General features: G+C 40.4%; 2 protein-coding genes across 2 annotated transcripts; both read right to left on the bottom strand.

The window, feature by feature from the left end:
* Positions 1-501: 501 nt before the first annotated feature.
* On the bottom strand, positions 502-22,251 carry LOC113471882 (the record flags this gene model as incomplete). Its single annotated transcript, XM_026831347.1, is given in 3 exon segments — positions 502-713; positions 8,359-8,569; positions 22,059-22,251. Coding segments are annotated over 2 exon segments (413 nt in total), but the record flags the coding sequence as incomplete, so codon positions are not given.
* On the bottom strand, positions 11,233-17,418 carry LOC103520094. Its single transcript, XM_026831348.1, has 7 exons — positions 17,401-17,418; positions 15,293-15,322; positions 14,735-14,817; positions 13,612-14,055; positions 12,562-12,690; positions 11,588-12,229; positions 11,233-11,407 (listed from the first exon to the last, which is right to left on the bottom strand). Exons 1-7 carry the CDS (start codon positions 17,416-17,418, stop codon positions 11,233-11,235), a joined length of 1,521 nt encoding a protein of 506 aa, XP_026687149.1.
* Positions 22,252-22,675: the final 424 nt, after the last annotated feature.

The raw sequence follows: 22,675 nt of genomic DNA on the forward strand, positions 1-22,675 counted from the left end.
CGCCCCGGGCGGGAATCGAACCCGCGGCCTAGCGCTTACAAGGCAGACGCACTACGAACTAAGCTAACTAGGCTGGCGCTGAGAATTTTGAAAGTGAAAATTTGTCAGTGTCTGTGGGTAGAGTACAATTTTTCGTATTGGTGTAAAATTGTGGTTGGGTGGAAGAGCTCCTCTAGGAGAACCCTACCACTTAAAAGAAAGCCGTAAAAGAAAAATATTCATCTGAGAATTTTGAAAGTGAAAATTTGTCAGTGTCTGTGGGTAGAGTACAATTTTTCGTATTGGTGTAAAATTGTGGTTGGGTGGAAGAGCTCCTCTAGGAGAACCCTACCACTTAAAAGAAAGCCGTAAAAGAAAAATATTCATGGTAGTAATAATAATAATAAAAATAATAATATTAAAAAAATAATAAAATGAAAATAAAAATAACAAAAAATAAACAATAATAAATATCCCATATGGTCACCCGTCCAGATACCAACCACGCGCGCCGTTGCTCACCGAATATTGATGGCGCGCGCGCTCAAAGGCGAGTCCACGTCTGGCGCGCCCATAAGCGCCTCTCCGGCATGCTCTTCCGGAATGGCGCGCAGGTCTTTCAGAGACGCGCTAAGCTTTGCGCTACCCGGGTGCGGTGCTGGGGCTGTGCGCAAAAGTTCCCAGTTGGTGCGCGCATTACAAATGACTTGATCTCGGCGGGACTCGGGGATGCCCTGGAAAATGAGTGAGTTATCGCTCTTCCGGAATGGCGCGCAGGTCTTTCAGAGATGCGCTAAGCTTTGCGCTACCCGGGTGCGGTGCGGGAGCGGTGCGCAAAAGTTCCCAGTTGGTGCGCGCATTACAAATGACTTGATCTCGGCGGGACTCGGGGATGCCCTGGAAAATGAGTGAGTTATTGAGAGACTGAGTTATCCCTGGGAGTGACTCGTTATCAGGTAGACCTGACAGGTATGGCTAAAATAGGTCCACCTATCAGGTCTACCTGATAGTGTCTGACCTTACAAAGAGTGAGTGAGTCATAATGAGTGAGTGAGATAAAAAAAGTAAGTGAACATTATCCTTAAAAAAGTAAAAAATCAGGTTGTTTTCTCAGAAGGGCTGGCTTTCTCCTATCTTATTTTTCTCTAATTGATCTCGGGACCAAAAAGAAAAATAAAGTAATACCTGCATAATTACCTAATGTAGGTAAGTGGGTATAACAAAAAGAAATTCAATGAGCAAAGCCCGTTTCTCACTTGTCGTGAGTTTCATCCGATTTTTTTCCGAATGTCCTGTAGGCAATGTAATTTAAATGAGAATGTTCCCACTACACACGACACGATTACTTCCGAACGACACAAAATGTCCTGTAGGCAATGTAATTTAAATGAGTGTTCTCCCACTACATCTGACAGGTATGGCTAAAATAGGTCCACCTATTAGGTCTACCTGATAGTGTCTGACCTTACAAAGAGTGAGTGAGTCATAATGAGTGAGTGAGATAAAAAAAAAGTGAGCGAACATTATCCTTAAAAAAATCAGGTTGTTTTCTCAGAAGGGCTGGCTTTCTCCTATCTTATTTTTCTCTAATTGATCTCGGGACCAAAAGAAAAATAAAGTAAAACCTGCATTTACCTAATGTAGGTATAGCAAAAAGAAATTCAATGAGCAAAGCCCGTTTCTCACATGTCGTGAGTTTCATCCGATTTTTTTTCCGAATGTCCTCCGTAGGCAATGTAATTTTAATGAGTGTTCCTACTACACACGACGCGATTTACTTCCGAACGACACAAAATGTCCTGTAGGCAATGTAATTTAAATGAGTGTTCCCACTACACACGACACGATTTACTTCCGAACGACACAAAATGTCCTGTAGGTAATGTAATTTAAATGACAGTGTTCTCATTACACACGACACGATTTACTTCCGAACGACACAAAATGTCCTGTAGGCAATGTAATTTAAATGAGTGTTCCCACTACACACGACACAATTTACTTCCGAACGACACAAAATAATGTCCTGTAGGCAATATAATTTAAATAAGTGTTCCCACTGAGTGACACGATTTTTTTTCCCCGAACGACAAGGGGGAAAGGGCCTTTAAGCATAAATGCTTGTCACAAATGTTCCCCGCTTAATACACTAAGCCAAATTTTAAGATTTGATTTGGACTCGAACCTCCAACCTCGAGATCCAAAGTCCACCGCGCTAACCACTACAACACTGAGGTTGGTTACATAATGCTGTACAATCAATACATAATAATGCGGTACAATTCATAATCATTAACAATTACCAATCAGTCAATCATCATTATCACTTTGCCTTAAACTTTCGACCAATAAAATACGGTTGAAAGTTCGCCAAAAATATTATTCGTATTTGTTTATATTGATTATGCTCGTAGTTTTAAACCCAACCTCGAGATCCAAAGTCCACCGCGCTAACCACTACACCACTGAGGTTGGTTACATAATGCTGTACAATCAATACATAATAATGCTGTACATGTACAAGTACAATACATTATAATGCTGTACAATACATGATCATTAACAATTACCAATCAGTCAATCATCATTATCACTTTGCCCTAAACTTTCGACCAATAAAATACGGTTGAAAGTTCGCCAAAAATATTATTCGTATTTGTTTATATTGATTATGCTCGTAGTTTTAAATACTTCCGAACGACACAAAATGTCCTGTAGGCAATGTAATTTAAATGAGTGTTCCCACTACACACGACACGATTTTTTTTCCCGAACGACAAGGGGGAAAGGGCCTTTAAGCATAAATGCTTGTCACAAATGTTCCCCGCTTAATACACTAAGCCAAATTTTAAGATTCCGTTCTATTGAAAAGATTCAAAGAGTTGTGAAGTCAGACTTCACGCCAAAATGCGCAGAAACGCTTGCGTACTAAAAAACGAAGCGGGAGTCATGAATTATGACGTTATCGCCTACGGGAGCGAATGTCGTGACGTCAAACTTTACAATTTACCGGTATTTTTTAAATCGATTTATCTCGGTATATAGAAGTCGTAGAAGAAAAAGAAAAAATCCGTTGGTCCTCATTTTTCCTGCTCTATGACTCTGAAACATCACCCAAGTAAGCGGAACAGATCTATTGTTAATGATTTTGTGCACACCTGGTTTAGATCAAACAATTTTTTTTTGTACAGAGTTTCTCTCCAGGTCATTTTAGTGCTATCAGGGGCAGCCCCAGGTTGGTCAACTTTAAAATCTTAAATAAGAACCCACTACTTGTGATACGTCATACCAAAGGTCTTAAAGAACGTAGTACTTTGGTACAAGTTTGAGCTCGATCCGACAACCAGGGCTGAAACACTAATGATTAACACTGAAAATCGGTCCCAAAAATAAAATTTCGAAACGTCCATTTTCACCCCCGGAGGCCATCAGGACCGTTTCAACATGTCCGAAAGTCCAAATTTCATTTCTGGGTCTCAGTTTCAACATGAACCATTAGTAGGACCTATTTGAAACACAAATCAACACTCGATATGAATTTCCCATTTTTGGTGCTTTCCCTATTGGCGGGAGAACATGGAAAAAGTAAAATTTGAATACGCCATAACTCCGGTCCCGGTTGTCAGATTGAGGTCAAACTTGTACCAAAGTACTACGTTCTGTAAGACCTTTGATATGATGTAGCGGTCAAACTTTTTTGACTTGGCGGGGCGGAGCGCTGCCGCGCTCCTTAATCACAATTAGGGGCTTCTTATTTAATATTTTAAAGTTGACCCCCCTGGGGCCGCCCCTGATAGCGCTAAAAAATTGAGCTCCCCTAAAATGGAGCAGTTGCAAATGGGTAAAAATTATAAATAAATGGTCGATTCCTATGTAAAAAGTTGGGAAAAATCCAAATCTGAGGTACCGCCCCTGATAGCGCTAAAAAATTGAGCTCCCCTAAAATTAAGTTCCCCTTGAAAATAAAGAAATACGTGTTTCAGCGTTTTTCCGAATTTTAAACGGTTCTTGAGTTTTCAGGGGTAGCAACTTTTTTTTATTAAACACCCTGTATAATATATTACACATAACTTCTCACGTTCTTGAGGTACAGTGTTTGTATCTGGCGTTACCCAATATACTATTGTTAATGATTCTGTTATGCAACAAACACAATCGATGCAATATTTTTGACGAACTTTCGACGTATTTATTGGTCGAAAGACTCGAAAGTTTAGGGCAAAGTGATAATGATGATTGACTGATTGTTAATGGAGCAGTTGCAATTGGGAAAATAATTATTAATAAAAGGTCAAGTTCCCCTTGAAAATAAAGAAATACGTGTTTCAGCGTTTTTCCGAATTTTAAACGGTTCTTGAGTTTTCAGGGGTAGCAACTTTTTTTTATTAAACACCCTGTATAATATATTACACATAACTTCTCACGTTTTTGAGGTACAGTGTTTGTATCTGGCGTTACCCAATATACTATTGTTAGTGATTCTGATATGCAACGAATACAATCGATGCAATATTTATGACGAACTTACGACGTATTTATTGGTCGAAAGTTTAGGGCAAAGTGATAATGATTAATGATGATTGACTGATTGTTAATGGAGCAGTTGCAATTGGGAAAATAATTTTTAATAAAAGGTCGTTTCCTACGTAAAAAGTTGTGAAAAATTCAAATCTGAGGTCAAAACTCCGAGAAAGTAACTTTAAAAGGTCGAAAATTCAATTTTTAATTGCCGTTCTAATTAAAAGATTCAAAGAGTTGTGAAGTCAGACTTCACGTAAAAATGCGCAGAAACGCTTGCGTACTAACAAACGAAGCGGGAGTCATGAATTATGACGTTATCGCCTACGGGAGCGTATGTCGTGACGTCAAACTTTACAATTTACCGGTATTTTTTAGATCGATTTATCTCGGTATCTAGAAGTCGTAGAAGAAAAAGAAAAAATCCGTTGGTCCTCATTTTTCCTGCTCTATGACTTTGAAACATCACCCAAGTAAGCGGAACAGATCTATTGTTAATGATTTTGTGCACACCTGGTTTAGATCAAACAATTTTTTTTTGTACAGAGTTTCTCTCCAGGTCAGCCTCGGATGGAACTCAATCCTGAGACAATCAATGGTGTTAAAACTCGACCTTAGGGCCGAATGCACAGTCGTACCTTAATGATTAGGTATTCCTTTAACTGCTTTCCTAAAATTCATGAGCATAGTGGATCCTAAACTCTTCCTGAAAGTTCCTAATAATTACGCAAGCGCAATGTGTATTTCCGACTTTCTTTTGTATGTATTGTATTGTTTTTACATTTTAATTTCGATACACTGACGTGCAGATAATTTGGAACAGATTGACTTTAAAATGGCTGTAACAGTGTTCAATAAAAACTTGCATAGTGGATCCTAAACTCTTCCTGAAAGTTCCTAATTACGCAAGCGCAATGTGTATTTCCGACTTTCTTTTGTATGTATTGTATTGTTTTACATTTTAATTTCGATACACTGACGTGCAGATAATTTGGAACAGATTGACTTTAAAATGGCTGTAACAGTGTTCAATAAAAACTGAAAACTGTCCTAAATTTTTTGCATTCCAGTGTATATTGTATCCATTGGAAACTAAAAATCAATCGAAACTGGTCGATGGCAAATGAACGCGATTAGTATCCAAATAGAAGAGAAGAAAATATAGAAATTATTTTTTCATTTCTGAGCTGTCAATGTGAATCTGACCAAGTGAACAATGTACCTAATTTTAATTTTTCTCGTATTTTTCCTCAATTAATTAATTGGTCATAAAATGAAGTTGTTAGTAGCAGAAAAACTTTTTTTGATAGGTGAAAAATCGAAAGTGGCCTAGGGTGAGTGTAGCACCTATGGTCAGGTTAAGGATTTTTTGCATGTTCAAAAAATCGTACCTGCTAGACCGTTATAGCTACAGAGTTATCATAAAATGAAGTTGTTAGTAGCAGAAAAACTTTTTTTGATAGGTGAAAAATCGAAAGTGGCCTATGACGAACAGACGCCATTAGTATTAAACCAGAAGAAAAAAAAACAACAAAGGAAAATGGATACCTTAAGGAAGTAGGAAACCTTAAGGAAAAAGGAAAACTTTATCATTCCTAAATGATAAAGTCGTTCCTAAACGACTGTGCATTCGGCCCTTAATGTTATGACTTGACTTGGACTCGAACCACCAACCTCGATATCCGAAAGTCAACCGCGCTAACCACTACACCACTGAGGTTGGTTACATACATAGGTATACATAATATGTTACATATAACTTCTCACGTTTTTCAAACTCTTACACGATGTTAAGTTTTTGGAAATACCAGAATCGATTTTCAGAAAACAAGTTGTAAACGGATTAAGTCCATGAACTGTATGTATTGTTACTTTCTATTACTACAGTATAGCGGAGCTATACTAGTAATGAAAGTATTGCAATCGGTCCAAATTTTCAAAATCGGGAAATGGTTGGAAATATCCGTGTTAGGATACCCTGATTCAAAAAAGTGGTTTTTAGCCCATGGTCTGTACGTTACGTACGTACGTACTACAGGTTTAAATGGGAAAAAGTAGAACAAAAAAGTAGTTTTTGTCCCATGGTCTGTACGTATGTATGTACCACAGGTTTAAATGGGAAAAGGTTGTATACAAAATATCTCAAGACCGGTTTGTCTCTTTTTTGACATCAGGGGATCCTAAAACGGATATTTCCAACCATTTCCCGATTTTGAAAATTTGGACCGATTGCAACGTAGTACGTACGTACGTACGTACTACAGGTTTAAATGGGAAAAAGTAGAAAGTTGTGAACAAAATATCTCAAGAACGGTTTGTCGTAGAGAAATGAAATTCGGTATGCTATCCCGGTATGGTCCAAGGACGCGACTGTAACAATTTGGTAAAAATCGGATAGTCACCCATCCAGATATCAACCAAAGTAATTGTTACTTAACCCTCATTTCGGGGGAAATGTTGAAAAGGTTGGGAACAAAATATCTCAAGAACGGTTTGTCATAAAGCTATGCAATTTGGTATGCCATCCCGGTATGGTCCAAGGACGCGACTGTAACAAATTGGTAAAAATCGGATAATCACCCATCCAGATATTAACCAAACTAATTGTTGCTTAACCCTCATTTCGTGGAAAAATATCTCAAGAACGGTTTGTCGTAGAGAAATAAAATTTGGTATGCTATCCCGGTATGGTCCAAGGACGCGACTGTAACAAATTGGTAAAAATCGGATAATCACCCATCCAGATACTAACCAAAGTAATTGTTGCTTAACCCTCATTTCGTGAAAAATGTTGAAAAGGTTGTGAACAAAATATCTCAAGAACAGTTTGTCGTAACCCCAGACTGGTCGCTACACTGAAATAGCTTACCCCAGACTGGTCGCTACACTGAAATAGCTTACCCCAGACTGGTCGCTACACTGAAATAGCTTACCCCAGACTGGTCGCTACACTGAAATAGCTTACCCCAGACTGGTCGCTACACTGAAATAGCTTACCCCAGACTGGTCGCTACACTAAAATATCTTACCCCAGACTGGTCGCTACACTAAAATAGCTTACGCCAGACTGGTCGCTACACTAAAATAGCTTACGCCAGACTGGTCGCTACACTAAAATAGCTTACGCCAGACTGGTCGCTACACTAAAATAGCTTACGCCAGACTGGTCGCTACACTAAAATAGCTTACGCCAGACTGGTCGCTACACTAAAATAGCTTACGCCAGACTGGTCGCTACACTAAAATAGCTTACGCCAGACTGGTCGCTACACTAAAATAGCTTACGCCAGACTGGTCGCTACACTAAAATAGCTTACGCCAGACTGGTCGCTACACTAAAATAGCTTACGCCAGACTGGTCGCTACACTAAAATAGCTTACGCCAGACTGGTCGCTACACTAAAATAGCTTACGCCAGACTGGTCGCTACACTAAAATAGCTTACCCCAGACTGGTCGCTACACTGAAATAGCTTACCCCAGACTGGTCGCTACACTGAAATAGCTTACCCCAGACTGGTCGCTACACTGAAATAGCTTACCCCAGACTGGTCGCTACACTGAAATAGCTTACCCCAGACTGGTCGCTACACTGAAATAGCTTACCCCAGACTGGTCGCTACACTAAAATAGCTTACCCCAGACTGGTCGCTACACTGAAATAGCTTACCCCAGACTGGTCGCTACACTAAAATATCTTACCCCAGACTGGTCGCTACACTAAAATAGCTTACCCCACACTGGTCGCTACACTAAAATATCTTACCCCAGACTGGTCGCTACACTAAAATAGCTTACCCCAGACTGGTCACTACACTAAAATAGCTTACCCCAGACTGGTCGCTACACTAAAATAGCTTACCCCAGACTGGTCGCTACATTCATACGTGGCGCGCCACGCGGTCGCTACATGACGGACGTGCTCCGTGACGCTCATCTTGTTCAGATAGAGTAGCGACGGTAGATAGGAGACCAGATAGGACACGCAGGAGCCGCTGGTAGCGACCGGGTTCTCGTCGATGTTGATCTCTTCCAGCTTCACCAGGGTCGCTACACTTGACATATCGTCGATACTGAAAAGAAGAAAAAAAAAATAATAGAAAGTAAAAAAAAAAAAAACTGGAGTGACCATCTCACATCACACAGATTTATGGTCATTTTTAAGGGTCAAAGTTTGCCTGTTCGGGCCACACATTGGAAAAAGGTCGAAAGGAGTTCGGCCTTCTCCGAACTTTACCTTTCGGGCCAGAGGGCTTTGCAGAGGCTTTCATTATCGGATGTAGATCAAAAGTGTTCGCGGGCCCAAGTTCGAGAAATGTACGGCTCGGCCGCTATTTACGGCCCGGCCGCTATTTAAGGCCAAAATTTTGCTATTCCGAGCTAAACTTTGGAAAAAAAGGTCAAAAGGAGTTCGGCCTTCTCTCGACTTCACCTTTTGGGTCGGAGGGCTCAAAATAATAATAATAGTGCTTATTTATACTGCTCGAATAGTCAGCTCCCATGGCGTAGTGGTCACTGCGATTGCCTTGCACGCGGGAGACCCGGGTTCGATTCCCGGCGGTGTCAAGAAATTTGTATCATCCAAATGATTGATTCCGTGACTGGCTGTTGCGGGGGCGCCAACTATCGATGGCACCGACTATCGATAGTTCTCCTCCTCTAGCCAGAGGGCTTTGCAGAGGCTTTCATTATCGGATGTAGATCAAAAGTGTTCGCGGGCCCAAGTTCGAGAAATGTACGGCTCGGCCGCTATTTACGGCCAAAATTTTGCTATTCCGCGCTAAACCTTGGAAAAAAGGTCAAAAGGAGTTCGGCCTTCTCCCGACTTCACCTTTTTGGTCGGAGGACTCAAAATAATAATAATAGTGCTTATTTATACTGCTCGCATAGTCAGCTCCCATGGCGTAGTGGTCACTGCGATTGCCTTGCACGCGGGAGACCCGGGTTCGATTCCCGGCGGTGTCAAGAAATTTGTATCATGCAAATGATTGATTCCGTGACTGGCTGTTGCGGGGCCCACTCAGCCTCGTGAGGAAAATGAGTAGCTATGACATATAAATGCGCATAGCGACCGGTGCCAGCATGGTAGGTAAACATTGGATTTTAGGATTATTGAGATATTGGGAAAATCCTACAATGCTGCAGTGAGCACCAAAGTTGTGACATAAACATAATAACACAAAGAAACAGCATTTACATTGTAATAATAAAGGAAGGACGGACTAAAAATTGCGATTTACCCAGAGGGCCATCGAGAGATGTATTTTGGGAATTACTAGGATCATGGGCGTATCCAGCATCGGGTTTGGGGGGGGGGGAGGCCGCGGTTAACGGGTGGGACGCCCCGGTTCGATACTCCCCTGTGTCAACAAATTCCCTTTTATTTGTGAACCGTTACCAAATAAGCAAGTGAATAGTTAATCCCATGTGATTTTTCACGCGGAATCGAATGGTGCTACTTTCAGCACTCTCTGACTTACAGTTGAGAAGTTGCGGGTTCGATACTCCCCTGTGTCAACAAATTTCCCTTTTATTTGTGAACCTTTACCAAATAAGCAAGTGAATAGTTAATCCCATGTGATTTTTCACGCGGAATCGAATGGTGCTACTTTTAGCACTCTCGACTTACAGTTGAGAAGTTGCGGGTTCGAGCTCCCCTGTGTCAACAAAATTCTCTTTTATTTGTGAACCGTTACCAAATAAGCAAGTGAATAGTTGATCCCATGTGATTTTTCACGCGGAATCGAATATGAAACTTTTAGAACTGTCCGACTTAATGTAATAGAAAGTCGTGTGATGTTCACACCAGATTTTTTTCGATGGAGCACCGTGTGAAATGCTCTTTATTATGAAGTTTCTAGCGCACTCTAGCGTCAAAAATATGTACTTAGTGGTGTATAAATTTCTCTTTTATTTGTGAACCTTTACCAAATAAGCAAGTGAATAGTTGATCCCATGTGATTTTTCACGCCGAATCGAATGGTGAAACTTTTAGAACTGTCCGACTTAATGTAATAGAAAGTCGTGTGATGTTCACACCAGATTTTTTTTGGTGAACTTTTGATACAATTTAGTCGAAAGTTTTGGTTGAACATTTGCATTTGTCAGTCTAGTTACTTTAGTTAGCTTGGTTGGTAGCGCGTCTGCCTTGTAAGCGTTAGACCGCGGGTTCGATTCCCGCCCGGGGTGGCTTTCTCCTATCCTGCTTTGCTTCTCTATTCGATTTCGGGACGATAAGACCTTAGCAGTTACAGTTCCCTCTGTCAAACCTCTTGAAAATATAATAAAATAAGACTTATTTCGTCCGAAATCGAAGAGAGATGGCAAATAGGATAGGAGAAAGTTACAAAGCCAGCCGTTCCGAGAACGATGAACGAACCTTATCCGTTCAGGATAAAGTCCGCCCCTGGGGGGAATCGAACCCGCGACCTAGCGCTTACAAGGCAGACGGGCTACCCTCCAAAATAGCTTACCCCAGACTGGTCGCTACACTAAAATATCTTACCCCAGACTGGTCGCTACACTAAAATAGCTTACGCCAGACTGATGCCCTTCGGACTCAACCTTCACTATTGATTTAGTGTGGGGAAATTTGGACTAGTCTACTCCCTGTTTATAGTCCCCTAGCTAGACGGTGATCTACTCTCTGTTTATAGTCTCTCAGCCAGACTAAGTCCAACACAAATGAATTAACAACGATAATTGCTTCTCTTTGAAGCTGAAGCTAAACCACTTGTTACCAGTTACCTTCCAAATCAGAACATCCGATGGTGCGTATTTGGTTTCCAGCCAAGTTGAGAACTTTCAAATCTCCCAGAGTGTTCAGGTTGGAAATCTGCGTGATTTGGTTGCCATGCAGATCCAAGACCTCCAAACGAACCAAACACTTGAGGCCTTCGATGGACTTGATTCTGAAATAGAATAGAATAGAATAGAATGGAATCTCCCATGGTGGATTTCACCAACAACTTAATGAGATATTTAACTAATGGGAGAATTTTCAATGATACAAATGGTACTAGTAATGAGAAAGTATTGCAGTGGATCCAAATTTTTAGCTAACCCTTGACGGCCCTTCGTTCACAACTAACCTGTTCTTGCCCAGGAGGAGAACTCTCAAGTTGACCAACGCATCCAGGCCCGAAATCCGCTCGATTTGATTGTCATAAACATCCAGGAACACCAACCGGCCAAACCCAGTAGTAGAAGGGTTATTTGAACCTGATAAGTTGGCTGGGGCAGCTGAATTAGGTGTTAAATTGGCTGGGCCAACAGAACTAGTTAAGTTGGCTGGGTTAGCTGAACAATCTGACAAGTTAGACGGGCCAACCGAGCCTGTTAAGATGGCTGGGCCAACTGAACCTGACAAGTTGATCTGCCCAATGGATAAGTTGGCTTTGTCAGTTGATAAGTTGGCCTGCCCGATTGAGTTGGCCTGTCCTGTGTTGGATTTCTCGGTGGTTAACTTGGCATGGCTGGTTAATTTTGTCGACCCAGTTATGTTGGCCTGGCTGGTTGTTAACTTGGCAGAGCTCGTTAAATTAGCATGGCTGGTTGTTAAATTGTCCTGCCCGATGGAGTTGGCCGACCCAGTTGTTAAGTTACCCTGCCCAGTTGTTAAGCTGGCAGGGCTGGTCGAGAAACCATCTAGGGAGGTGAGCAGGTTGTGTTGAATGGAGAGCAGGCGAAGTTTGGCCTCGTTTACGATATGGGGCAGCTGGGATAGACCGCGCCTGAGGACAGTCAATAAAGAATAGAATAGAATACTTATACTTTGGGATAGACCGCGCCTGAGAACAGTCAATAAAGAACAGGATATAGGAACCTTGTTTATACTGTCCGAATAGGACTGAAAAGTCCCTTGAACAAGGTATAGGTTTGACAGAGGGAACTGTAACTGCTATGGTCTTATCGTCCCGAAATCAAAGAGAAAATTAAGACAGGATAGGAGAAAGCCAGCCGTTCCGAGAACGAACATTATCCCATCAGGATAAAATCCGCTCCGGGCAGGAATCGAACCCGCGGCCCAATGTTTTAAACTATTCTAACTTGGCTGATGTCTTACCTGTCCAAATTAATTCGGTCAGGGTATTTGTCTCTCTCCCTCTGGGTTCGGGTGGCTTGTATTTTGCCATCGCTTGTGGTCTGCAGATACACTGATGGCGTTATATTTGTAGGAGGACACATATCATCACTGGAAAAATAAATATAACAATTATAATAAATGTAAATAATTATCGGTATAATTATTTAGAAAAGAATCTTCACAAGTTAAAATATAAATTTTAAAAGACAATTTAGATTCGACATTCAACTAAAGAAAGTTTGGTGAGCTTTCGGGAATACTCAGATTCCCATCGTCAGACCAAGCTAAAGAAATAGCAAAGGTTGAAAGCGAAGGGCATCCACTCGTAAAATTTGTAGCCAAAACCAAATGTCAGCCAAAAGTAATCACCCTTGTTAGGGCTGATTGACAGGCTGACGAAAAACGCCGACCCCGTCTGTACACAGGAAGAGAAGAAGAAAAGATTAATCTAAACTTAATATCTAATATATAAAAATGAATGTTTGTGTGTTTGTTCGAACTTTATGCCTGGCCAAACCGCTCATCCGATTGCTATGAAACTTTGTCAACTTATTGCTTGCACTCCCGTGAAGGTTATAGGCTATTTTCCGGTTCGTTTTTGTTAAACTATACGCCGAGCGAGACCACTAAATGGGTGAGTGACATGAACGGCCATGCCTTTAAGGACCTACTAGCAGAAATCCGGAGCGAATCGACGGATTTCGGGTGGTAATTATGTAATTAATAATTATCTTATCTGTCTCTGCTTCTGAGTTCTGATCCCACTAAACACTAAACTTCCGATCATATAAATGTCAAAAGTTCACCAAAAATAATTAATCAATATTTCATTTAGACATTTCGTCGACAACTTGCCTCGCATATTTCAAAAATGAAACATCGTGGAGTTCGAAAAACGTGAGAAGTTATATGTAATATATTATACCCATGTAAAGTGCATTCATAAAGTCCCCCTCCCCCCACCTTAATTTTTGAACCGTAAAAAATATCGCCCGTGGAGTATTTTATCCTGAACCTTCAAAAACTCACCTGAGTACGGTGTGTGCGCGCGCATGCAATCTGTGACTAACGCGCGGGACAGCGGGCAGTATCGGTAGCGCACTCGGCTGATCAGCTGATCTCACAAGGTCATTTGAAATGTCAAGGTCACGCTCAAGGTCGAACGATTTTTCAAGGACACAGCTGATCGGATCCCCGCCGGAAGTTTTGAGATTGGAGAGGGAATTTTTAGGAGTGGAAAGGGATTTTTTCGGATTAGAAAGGGAATTTTTTGGAGTGGCAAGGGAATTTTTGGGGTCAACCGGGACGTTTTTGGGGTTGCCGAACAGCTGGGAAGAGCTTTTGCGATCGAAAGAAGGGGTTTTGGGATCAAAAGAAGGGTTTTTAGGATCGAACAGCGACTGGCGGACTGGCGAGCGGCTTGGGGAGCCGCGCTTGGCGGCAAACAGGCGGTCGAGAGAATGATCACGGGATCTGAAAGGAAAGGAAGAAGTTGTAAGCGCTAGATTGCGGGTTCGATTCCGGCCGGGGCGAAAGAAATCTGCTGTAAATATTTATTAATTATTATATTATGTGCTATGTTTTAAAACCATAAAATACATTAGACCTTGTTTAGACTGCGGGAGCAAAGGGACTTTTCAGTCTCATTTTGGCAGTTTAAATAGGGTATATTCTATTCTATTCTGTACCAAATACATAAGTTAAGGGACTTTTCAGTCTCATTCTGGCACGATATACACTCAACCTTTGCTATTTCGCACTCAACCTTTGCTTCGCACTCAACCTTTGCTATTTCTTTAGCAAGGGAAATGTACCTGGCTTGGGAAGTCTCGACGACATGAGAGCGAGACGAGAGAGGACGAGATTGAGTGATGAGACGAGTGCGGGACACGGGACGGATCGCGGGTTCGATTCCGCCCGGGGCGAAAGAAATCTGCTGTAAATATTTATTAATTATTATTATATTAAGTGCTATGTTTTAAAAGTTTTAAAACCATAAAATACATTAGACCTTGTTTAGACTGCGGGAGCAAAGGGACTTTTCAGTCTCATTTCGGCAGTTTAAATAGGGTATACTCTATTCTATTCTGTACCACATACATAAGTTAAGGGACTTTTTAGTCTCATTCTGGCAGGATATACAAGGTTGTACCTGGCTTGGGAAGTCTCGACGACATGAGAGCGAGACGAGAGAGGACGAGATTGAGTGATGAGACGAGTGCGGGACACGGGACGTATGTTCAGAGGTTAAAGATCGAACCACACAACCATGAGGTCACGTCAGCCACACTATTGTCACGTGACGTGATGGTAGGTAGTGTGGCTGAACGAGATTACCTAGATATCATGGAAAGTTTTGAGCAACAATTTTCTGACTCCCTGTGACTTCACGTGACTTGATGGTAGTGTTGTTTCTATCTTAACAAACACTTTAAAATGAATATTGTGTACCTGGATGTGGTTCAGACTTACAAACTTATAATACATTCAATAATTGGACTCCTAAAGAAACGCGCAGCTATCTGTGTAAAAAAAAATCTGGTGTGAACATCACACGACTTTCTATTACATTTGCAGAATACGTAGGTATTTGAAAAGAAATAGAAAATAAAATAATGGAAATTTGTTGACACAGGGGAGTATCGAACCCGCAACTTCTCAACTGTAAGTCAGAGAGTGCTAAAAGTAGCACCATTCGATACACGGGACGGCCGAGGACGGAGAGGGAGTTCTGTTTGCTCTGGGGAGGAACGAGAAGAAAAATATGTTAGTTAAATACTATTTTTTTTTCAATATATAATCTTCTTTTTTTTTCGCCTTTTCCTGTGTACAGACGGTGTCGGCGTTTTTCGTCAGCCTCTCAATCAGCCCCAACTAGGGTGATTGCTTTGGGCTGACATTTGGTTTTGGCTGCAAATTTTACGAGTGGATGCCCTTCGCACTCAACCTTTGCTATTTCTTTAGCAACGGGAAATTCAGGCTGGTATAGGTGTACTCCCTGTTTAACGTCCCCCAGCCAGACTACTTGCGTACCTCAGTACAATCAGGTATTTAAAGGCTAAACCCAGTATCTGAAATCATCACATTATCTGAGGTTAGGTAGGTCAAAGCCCTAGAAATGAAAAAATCAGGTATTTAAAGGCTAAACCCAGTATCTGAAATCATCACATTATCTGAGGTTAGGTAGGTCAAAGCCCTAGAAATGAAAATACCTAACCTGCAATGTAACTAAAAAAAATAAAAAAATATCAGATATAAATACATCTAGATATAAAAATATTTACCTACCGTTCTGTAAAACTAGGATATTATCTTCCTACAACACGACATAACAAGAAACGAAAATTCGAAAGAAAAAAACTAAAAATAAAGAAAGAAAAAAAAAAAAAAAAAAAAAAAAACTTTGAACGCGAAAAAAAATATCAGATATAAATACATCTAGATATTAAAATATTTACATACCTACCGTTCTGTAAAACTAGGGTATTATCTTCCTACAACACGACATAACAAGAAACGAAAATTCGAAAGAAAAAAACTAAAAATAAATAAATAATAAAAAAAAAAACTTTGAACGAAGAAAAAGAAAAAGCTCATACATCGATTAAACATTTGGGAAAGGTAACAGATACCTATAAGTAGGGGTGGCAGAATGTATGTTGGGGAACGCGGGGCAAAATGGTACATCGGGGCAAAACGATCACCCGCCCTTTTTAGGAGCTAGGAAGTGCCGAGCTCTCTTGAATGGACTAGGAACTATTCCTGCAAGTGTTATCTTTTTTTGACCTGTGGTTGATTCTTTTATCTTTTGTTTTCGAAGAGTACGGAGGTTTTTTCAATTTTACGAGTGCTTGATGCAATGCCTGACGCTTTGGGGCAAAATGGTTTTATACGGTCTGGGGCAGAATGGTACCCTATACCCTAATGCGAGAATTATGCCCCAGGTTCCATTCTGCCCTAAGGTGTTTTGCGTGTATATGATATAGGACCATTTTGCCCCCCCCCCCAGCCTTGGGGCAAAACGGTTTTTTTTTGGTAGGTACCCTCATAAAAATGTTTTTAGTTTTGTTATAACTTGACTAGGATTCAAACCACCAACCTCCAGATCCAAAGTCCACTTCGTTAACCACTGCACCACTAGGTTAGTTACCGGAGATGCGGGGTCAAAGTTTTTTCGGCTCTGTGCTTGGAGTTCGGGGTGCACTCATCGTGAGGACAATTGAGTAGCTACGTCAACTGAGTAGCGACCACTGGTGGCATTACCAGTTTAAGGAGATGGTTGGAATATGGAAATTGATTGCAAAGGAGAATAGAATAGAATATATCTTGTTTATCCTGCTCGATTGAGACTAAAAAGTCCCTTTACCCCAGCAGTCTAAACAAGGTCTCGTGTATTTTATGGGTTTAACTGTTTAACATTGTACAATGCATAATTATTAAAATAAACCTTGCTTAATTATAAAAAAAGATTATGACTTGATTTGGACTCGAACCCCCAATCTTCAGATCCAGAGTCCTCGAAACGACTAGCTTTCTCCTATCCCATTCCCTCTTAGATTTCGAGACGATAACACCCTATATAAAACCTCTCGAAAAAAATCTGATGTGAACATCACACGACTTTCCTCATCCTATTGAATGATGCTTATTTTGGGTGTTCTTGTTCTTATAGCCAAACTAATATCTTTATTTTTTATTTTTTTCAGTTATACATACATATATTGTTCTTGTCTGATCTAATTTGTACCTAAAATTATGCTTTATTTGGTTACAAAATTACATATCTGTGTGACTTTTTTTTTTTAGTTAGAACCTCACAAGCACTAGAGGTGCCATTTTGCCCCGTGTTTCCCTATGTTCTAACAATATCTATGTTTGTAGGATATCTAGTTATGTTCTGACGAAAAATCTATGTAGCTATGAAGGTATTTCCTAACAATATTCTGTATTGATACGGGGTAGAAAAACTAGAATAGAATATACCCCGTTTATACTGCCAGAATGAGTCCGTTTGCAGTGCTATTTGAACTGACATCCCTTGTTTGAAGAAAGACAGTGCTACATATTTGAATTGATATGTACGTTTTTATTTATTTTTTTTTTTTTTTATTTTTTTTTATTTTTTTAAGAGGTTTGACAGAGGGAACTGTAACTGTTATGGTCTTAAAGTTAGAACCTCACAAGCACTAGAGGTGCCATATTGCCCCGTGTTCCCTCATGTTCTAACAATATCTATGTTTGTAGGATATCTAGTTATGTTCTGACGAAAAATCTATGTATCTATGAAGGTATTTTCTAACAATATTCTGTATTGATACGGGGTAGAAAAACTAGAATAGAATATACCCCGTTTATACTGCCAGAATGAGACTGAAAAGTCCGTTTGCAGTGATATTTGAATTGACATCCCTTGTTTGAAGAAAGACAGTGCTTCATGTTTGAATTGATATGTACATTTTTTTTTTTTTTAAGAGGTTTGACAGAGGGAACTGTAACTGCTATGGTCTTATCGTCCCGAAATCGAAGAGAGAATGAAGACAGGATAGGCGAAAGCCAGCCGTTCCGAGAACGAACATGATCTCATCAGGATAAAATCCGCCCCGGGCGGGAATCGAACCCGCGGCCTAGCGCTTACAAGGCAGACGCAGTACCAACTAAGCTAACTAGGCTGGCGAAGAAAGACAGTGCTACATATTTGAATTGATATGTACAAATTTTAGAGCCAATTTTGTTGAATTTTTATCGCATCCAAGAAGAAAGACAGTGCTACATATTTGAATTGATATGTACAAATTTTAGAGCCAATTTTGTTGAATTTTTATCGCATCCAAGGTGGACCGGCCTAGTTTGGTTTGGTGGGTAGCACTTGCCTTGTGAGCGCTAGGCCGCGGGTTCGATTCCCGCCCGGGGCGGATTTTATCCTGATGGGATAACGTTCGTTCTCGGAACGGCTAGCTTTCTCCTATCCTGTCTTCCTTCTCTCTTCGCTTTCGGGACGATAAGACCTTAGAACATTAGCAGTTAGAGTTCCATCTATCAAACCTCTTAAAAAAGAGAGAGAGAGAGAAAGAAAGTTGTTATGTTGCTATGGAAGTATGGAGTGAGGTAAGGTTGATAGATAGGTACTTAGGTAGGTAATTACACCTATTTTTCAATGAATGAGTTAAAGTTACGGATATAGTATTTTTCAGGTCAAGAAAAAAAAAAAAAAAAAAAAAAAAAAAAAAAAGAGGAAAGGTCGCCAACCGCAGCACCTATTTCGTGTCGCGTCCTTGTCACATTTGAAAGATACATACCAAATTTCAACTGTTTTTTTAGTGGTAAATTCCACGTAATTTAATCTTTGAATAGTCATTTCGATTCAGTTTTTAATCCTCTTTGCAATGGTGTTTTTACTTTTTTTTAATTTGTTGTAATAAAAAAGTTATTTCCGTTAAACTATGTAAATTTGTACTTGCATCAGTTCATTAGAGTTTAACAGTTCTTTGTCCTCTTCAGTGCCTAATATGTTTGTATTTTTCCTATAAGTATGAATTGTGGAAAGTGCAAGCTTGAGCTTGGTCCGGATCAAGGTCATACCAAGTGCTATGGTTGCAGTAATGTGTTCCACCATGCTTGCTCTGTGTCTTTGAATACGTGGAAGGCTAAGAGCCAGGCCTTGAAAGAAGAATGGCGTTGTGAGTTCTGTAGGAAGAATGGAAAACCCAATACTCCTGCTCCACTATTTGGTACTCCTACTCAAAAAGTGGGTGAGTCTGTAAGTGTAACTTGTGAATCTGCCAATGATGTTACTCTTGAATCTCTGAAATCTTCTATAAAAACCTTTGCTGATGATAACAAATCCTATTGCAAGAGCGTGCTTTCAAACATTGATACTTCTATTAAAAATCAACTGGTTAAATATACTAAACATATTGATAGTCACATTGAAGTTCTATTACAAAAGATTGAGAATCTGACTCGAGAAAATGTTCAGCTCAAGAGCGAGCTCTCTGTTGTGTTGGAAAAAGTAGGTTCAATGGAACTGAAGATGTCCAATATGCTAGTCTCCAGCTCGTCTGCGACCCCTACTGGTGTTCCCTCTCTACCTGTCCACAGTAACTTGAATGTATCAGCTGATCTATTCCAGTCTCGTAGTGTGAGGAACTTTGCTGAAGTTCTTGCTCAGGGTAACAATAATGCTCCCCAGTCTCATGGTTCTCGTGGTGCTAGCCCTGCTGTGTCTCGTCAGGCTCAACCTCCTAGACCTCCCCGGGTGCAGAGTTCAGCTTCCTCTTCCAATGTGGTACCAGTGACTGAGTCTCCTGCTGGTGGTAGTGCTCGTAATACTGGTGCTGGTGAGTGGACTACTGTTCCTAACAAACGCAAGGAACGTCCCAAGTCCAAGAATGCTCCCAAGATTGGTGCGAAGCCTATTAGTCAGGCTAATCCCTCCTCTGCTCTCATGGTCAAACCCAAGGAACCTCGTGTTCGTGCTCTGTTCGTGACTCGCTTTGCCCCCATTGTGACGTCACGGGATATCAAGGAACTTGTGGAAGGTTCTGTTCAACTTTCTCATCTCAAGATATCTAAACTTAAAACTAAACATCAAGATCAATACGCTTCTTTTCACGTGGAGGTGAAAGTGGATGAGTTTCCTAAAATTGACGATGTTTCTATCTGGCCAAATGGTTGCTTGATCAAATCGTACATGGGACGTCTTCTTCCTGATGTTGTGATGGATGAACCTTCTCCTACTCGTATGGGTGATTCTATTACCGCTGGAGCCTCCACTGGTTCTTCTTCTACTTCTACTCAACAATTATAATGGATCAGTTGAACACTAATGATAATAATAATAATGTTTATCTTTGTAATACTGTTAGTAATAGTTATAGTCATAGAAATGATCGCCTCAATGAACTGAGTATCTATTACCAAAACTGTAGAGGTCTACGTACAAAGCAAAATGAATTTACTTCTAATTTCGTAGGTACTGACTTCGATGTCATATGTTTAACTGAGACCTGGTTAAAAGATAGTATCTTTAGTAGTAGTTATTTCATCACCAACGATTACTATGTATATAGAAAAGATAGACTGTACAATGATGAAGTACAATTTGGTGGTGGGGTACTTATCGCTGTGAAGAAGCACTTCAATGTGGTTCGTCTATTTGAGCTGGACTTTGATGGTGTTGACTGTGTTTGGGTTAAGCTAAAGTTAAGCTTAGAGTGTGAACTCATTATTGGTAACTCCTACATACCTGGTAGTACTCACCCGCAGGTTGTAGAAAACTATTGTAATTTTTTACTATCTTATGAATCATTTGTAGATAGTGTAGGTATTACTTCTACCAGGCTACTTTTGCTAGGAGATTTCAATCTTCCATTATTTGATTGGGCTCATGGTGTTAGTTTACATTATGATTTCAATGTCAGAAAGCGATCTGAAATAATCTACTCGACCTTTGTTCAGTCTTTGAATCTTGTTCAACATAATTATGTTCGCATTAATGAACATGATAATCTGCTTGACCTTGTTCTTTCAAATTTAGGTGATCTCTGTGATGTCACTGATACCGGGGGGTTTTCATTTGTTAGACTTGACCATGAGCACCCCGCACTTAATATTGCTGTCAAAATTCCATTAAGTATTTTTAATGATAACTTTCAACCCTTTGTGAAGAAAAACTATGCCCGGGGAGATTACTTCGGTTTATATAATTATTTAAGAGATTATCAGTATACTGATAGTGAAGATGTTGACGTGCTTGTTGAGGATCTGTCTTTGGCTTTCCATCTGGGTGTTAATGAATTTATTCCGGATAAAGTTATTCGTCCTTCTCGGTATCCTGGTTGGTTTTCGCGGGAACTTATTTATAAATTGCGTCTGAAGGAAAGACTTCATCGTAAATGTAAGCGAGCTCCCTATAATCTCACGTTCAAAGATAATTTTAGCTCTGTTAGGAAACAATGTAAAAAACTTTATGCACGTGATCTGCGCAAGTATCATGATCGTGTTGAATCTGATCTGAAAGCTAATCCAAAATTCTTTTGGCGTTTTGCTAAACTGAAGTACAAAGGTACTCACGAGATAAATATATTTGATGGAAATGAGGTTGTCACAGCAGTAGGCTACTACTATTATTCTGGTCAAATTCTCAAATTATATTGAGGATAAAATTCCATACCTCGGCTGGGATGGAACCCACGCCCTCCTGTTTATCAATAATCATATATTGAGGATAAAATTCCATACCTCGGCTGGGATTGAACCCACGCCCTCCTGTTTACCGGGCGAGCGCCTTGACCACTACACCACCAAGGGATAAGACCTTGCCAGTTACAGTTCAATCTACCAAACCTCTCTCTCTCCCTAAAGAAGAAGAAGAAGAAGAAGAAGAAGAAGAAGAAAAAAAAATATATGCTTCGGACTTAATATGACGTGATAAATCGAGGTTCAAAGTTTATAGCGGGATCCAGGGTCGGACTTACCATTGCAGTTGGTTATTGTTGAGGAAGAGCTTGATCAGGCGTGGAGTTTGACCAAAGCCCAGAAGTCGAGTGAGTCGATTCCGTCTCAGATTTAATTCCTGCAGCGATTTCAAACCTGGAACATTTAATTACATTAGAAGGCACGGTAAGCCCAGGGATAAAGCGCTTACCATACAGAAGGTCCCGGGTTCAAATCCCATCATCGACAAAAAAAAAAAAGGGTTTACAAAAAAGAAGGGCCCGGGTTAAAACCCCAACCAAAAAAAAAAAAAAAAAAAAAAAAAAAATGCATTTGTAATGCGAAGTATTAGGAGCAACCTCCGTGGCCGAGTGGGCTTGCACTCCGAAGGTCCCGAGTTCGATTCCCGGCGGGGTCGAAGTTTTTTCGGCTCTGTGTTTGGATTGCGGGTTGCACTCAGCCTCGTGAGGACAACTGAGTAGCTACGTCAACTGAGTAGCGACCAGTGGTGGCATTACCAGTTTAAAGAGATGGTTGGAATATGGAAATTGATTGCAAAGGAGAATAGAATAGAACTTGGTTATCCTGCTCGAATGAGACTAAAAAGTCCCTTTACCCCAGCAGTCTAAACAAGGTCTCGTGTATTTTATGGGTTTAA

This window comes from Diaphorina citri, unplaced genomic scaffold (assembly GCF_000475195.1).
Source record: "Diaphorina citri unplaced genomic scaffold, Diaci psyllid genome assembly version 1.1 scaffold3211, whole genome shotgun sequence".
Taxonomy (NCBI): domain Eukaryota; kingdom Metazoa; phylum Arthropoda; class Insecta; order Hemiptera; family Psyllidae; genus Diaphorina; species Diaphorina citri.

Bases quoted from the DNA above. Each gene is read 5' to 3' on its own strand.
- LOC103520094 (XM_026831348.1), bottom strand. The intron at 12,691-13,611 runs GTGAGTTTTTGA...TTATTTTTCCAG, and splicing joins CGCGCACACACCGTACTCAG to TGATGATATGTGTCCTCCTA. The intron at 11,408-11,587 runs GTTAGTTGTGAA...ATTCTATTTCAG, and splicing joins CTCCTCCTGGGCAAGAACAG to AATCAAGTCCATCGAAGGCC.